At 60.8% G+C, this 1,272-nt stretch overlaps 1 protein-coding gene across 3 annotated transcripts in view; it reads right to left on the reverse strand.

Annotated features, from left to right (window-relative positions):
• The window catches only part of LCK (LCK proto-oncogene, Src family tyrosine kinase), a 27,248-nt gene that overhangs the window by 5,416 nt on the left and 20,560 nt on the right, over positions 1-1,272 (reverse strand). For 2 of the 3 annotated variants that reach the window (XM_008048395.2, XM_008048396.2), the window contains exons 7-9: positions 1,024-1,173; positions 642-794; positions 326-505 (exon numbers count right to left, since the gene is read on the reverse strand). In XM_008048395.2, coding sequence (XP_008046586.1) covers positions 326-505; positions 642-794; positions 1,024-1,173 — 483 coding nt within the window. The remainder of the gene's footprint in view (positions 1-325; positions 506-641; positions 795-1,023; positions 1,174-1,272) is intronic. The other variant, XM_021707690.1, reaches the window with a different exon arrangement.

Here is a 1,272-nt window from a genome sequence, read left to right on the forward strand (position 1 = left end):
TCGACCTGCTGGGCTCTGGTGATACTTCCGCCTCAGCCTTCCAAGTAGCTGGAACTACAGGCGCGCACTACCATGCCTGGCTAGAAGGCAAGACTTCAAAGAAGTTAAATAGGACTGCAGGACAGGCACCATCAGGGCGAATGCCCTTCCAGAGTCTGCCACTTTAGGCTCAGATGACATACTTTCTTCTCACCCCCTGGAGTTGAGTCTCTAGGGTCCCAGGAAAGCTCAGTGCTGGACCAGAGGAAAAGGTGTATTCCCACCCTCCTGCAGGGTAAGAGGGGACAGTAGCAGCCCCCAGCGGCCGCGTGGCCGTGGTGCCCACCATTCTCCATGTATTCGGTGATGATGTAGATGGGCTCCTGGGTGACCACGGCGTAGAGCCGAACCAGCCGTTGGTGTTGCAGCTGCTTCATGAGGTTGGCCTCGGCCAGGAAGGCGTCAGGGGACATGCTGCCCTGCTTCAGGCTCTTCACCGCCACCTTTGTGTGCCCGTTGTAGAACCCTGGGTGAGGGGAGGGAGGACTGGGGGAGTCTTTAGAGCTCGGCCGCCAAGTCAGGCAGCTGCCTGGGACTCTCACCATCTCAGCCGACGCCTCGCCCTTCCCTCTTCCTCGGCGGTCCTGCAAGGCCACACTCACCCATCCACACCTCTCCGAACTGGCCGGCCCCCAGCCGCTCCACCAGCTTCAGCGTCTCCCTGGGAACCTCCCACTCGTCCTCCCACCACGGCTTCTGGGGCTTCTGGGTCTGGCAGGGGCGGCTCAGCCTCGTGCACAGTCCGTCGGAAGCATCTGGAGGAACAAGGCAGAGAGGGAGGGCTGTCAACATGACAGGCTCGGGTGCCCGGCTTCTCCCGTCTAGGGGAAATAGACTAGCAAAGGTGTGGGACTCCCATCAGTCATCTGGGGCTGTGGGGCGGGAATGAAGGAGTACACTGAAGGATGGATGGAGGGTTCCCCGGAGAGGGACCGAGGGGAGACAGGCTGCAGGGCAAAGGTGAGGGGGTCCTGCCGGGCTCACTGGTGTAATGGCGGACCAGCTCATGCAGGCCGGGAAACGTGATGCGAGGGGAGATGTAGAAGCCACCGTTGTCCAGGTTACGGATCTTGTAATGTTTCACCACCTCTCCCTGGTTCTGGTCGAAGTCCCGGACGGACAGTGAAAACGATCCTGAACGAACGAATGAATGAATGAACGAACGGACGGACGACAGGACGCTAAAGAAGAGAGCGGCCTCCACGAATCCCGCCCGCCCCCGGGCCCACCCCC

Source organism: Carlito syrichta, unplaced genomic scaffold (genome assembly GCF_000164805.1).
Source record: "Carlito syrichta isolate Samal-C Ts95f unplaced genomic scaffold, Tarsius_syrichta-2.0.1 Scaffold123403, whole genome shotgun sequence".
NCBI lineage: Eukaryota > Metazoa > Chordata > Mammalia > Primates > Tarsiidae > Carlito > Carlito syrichta.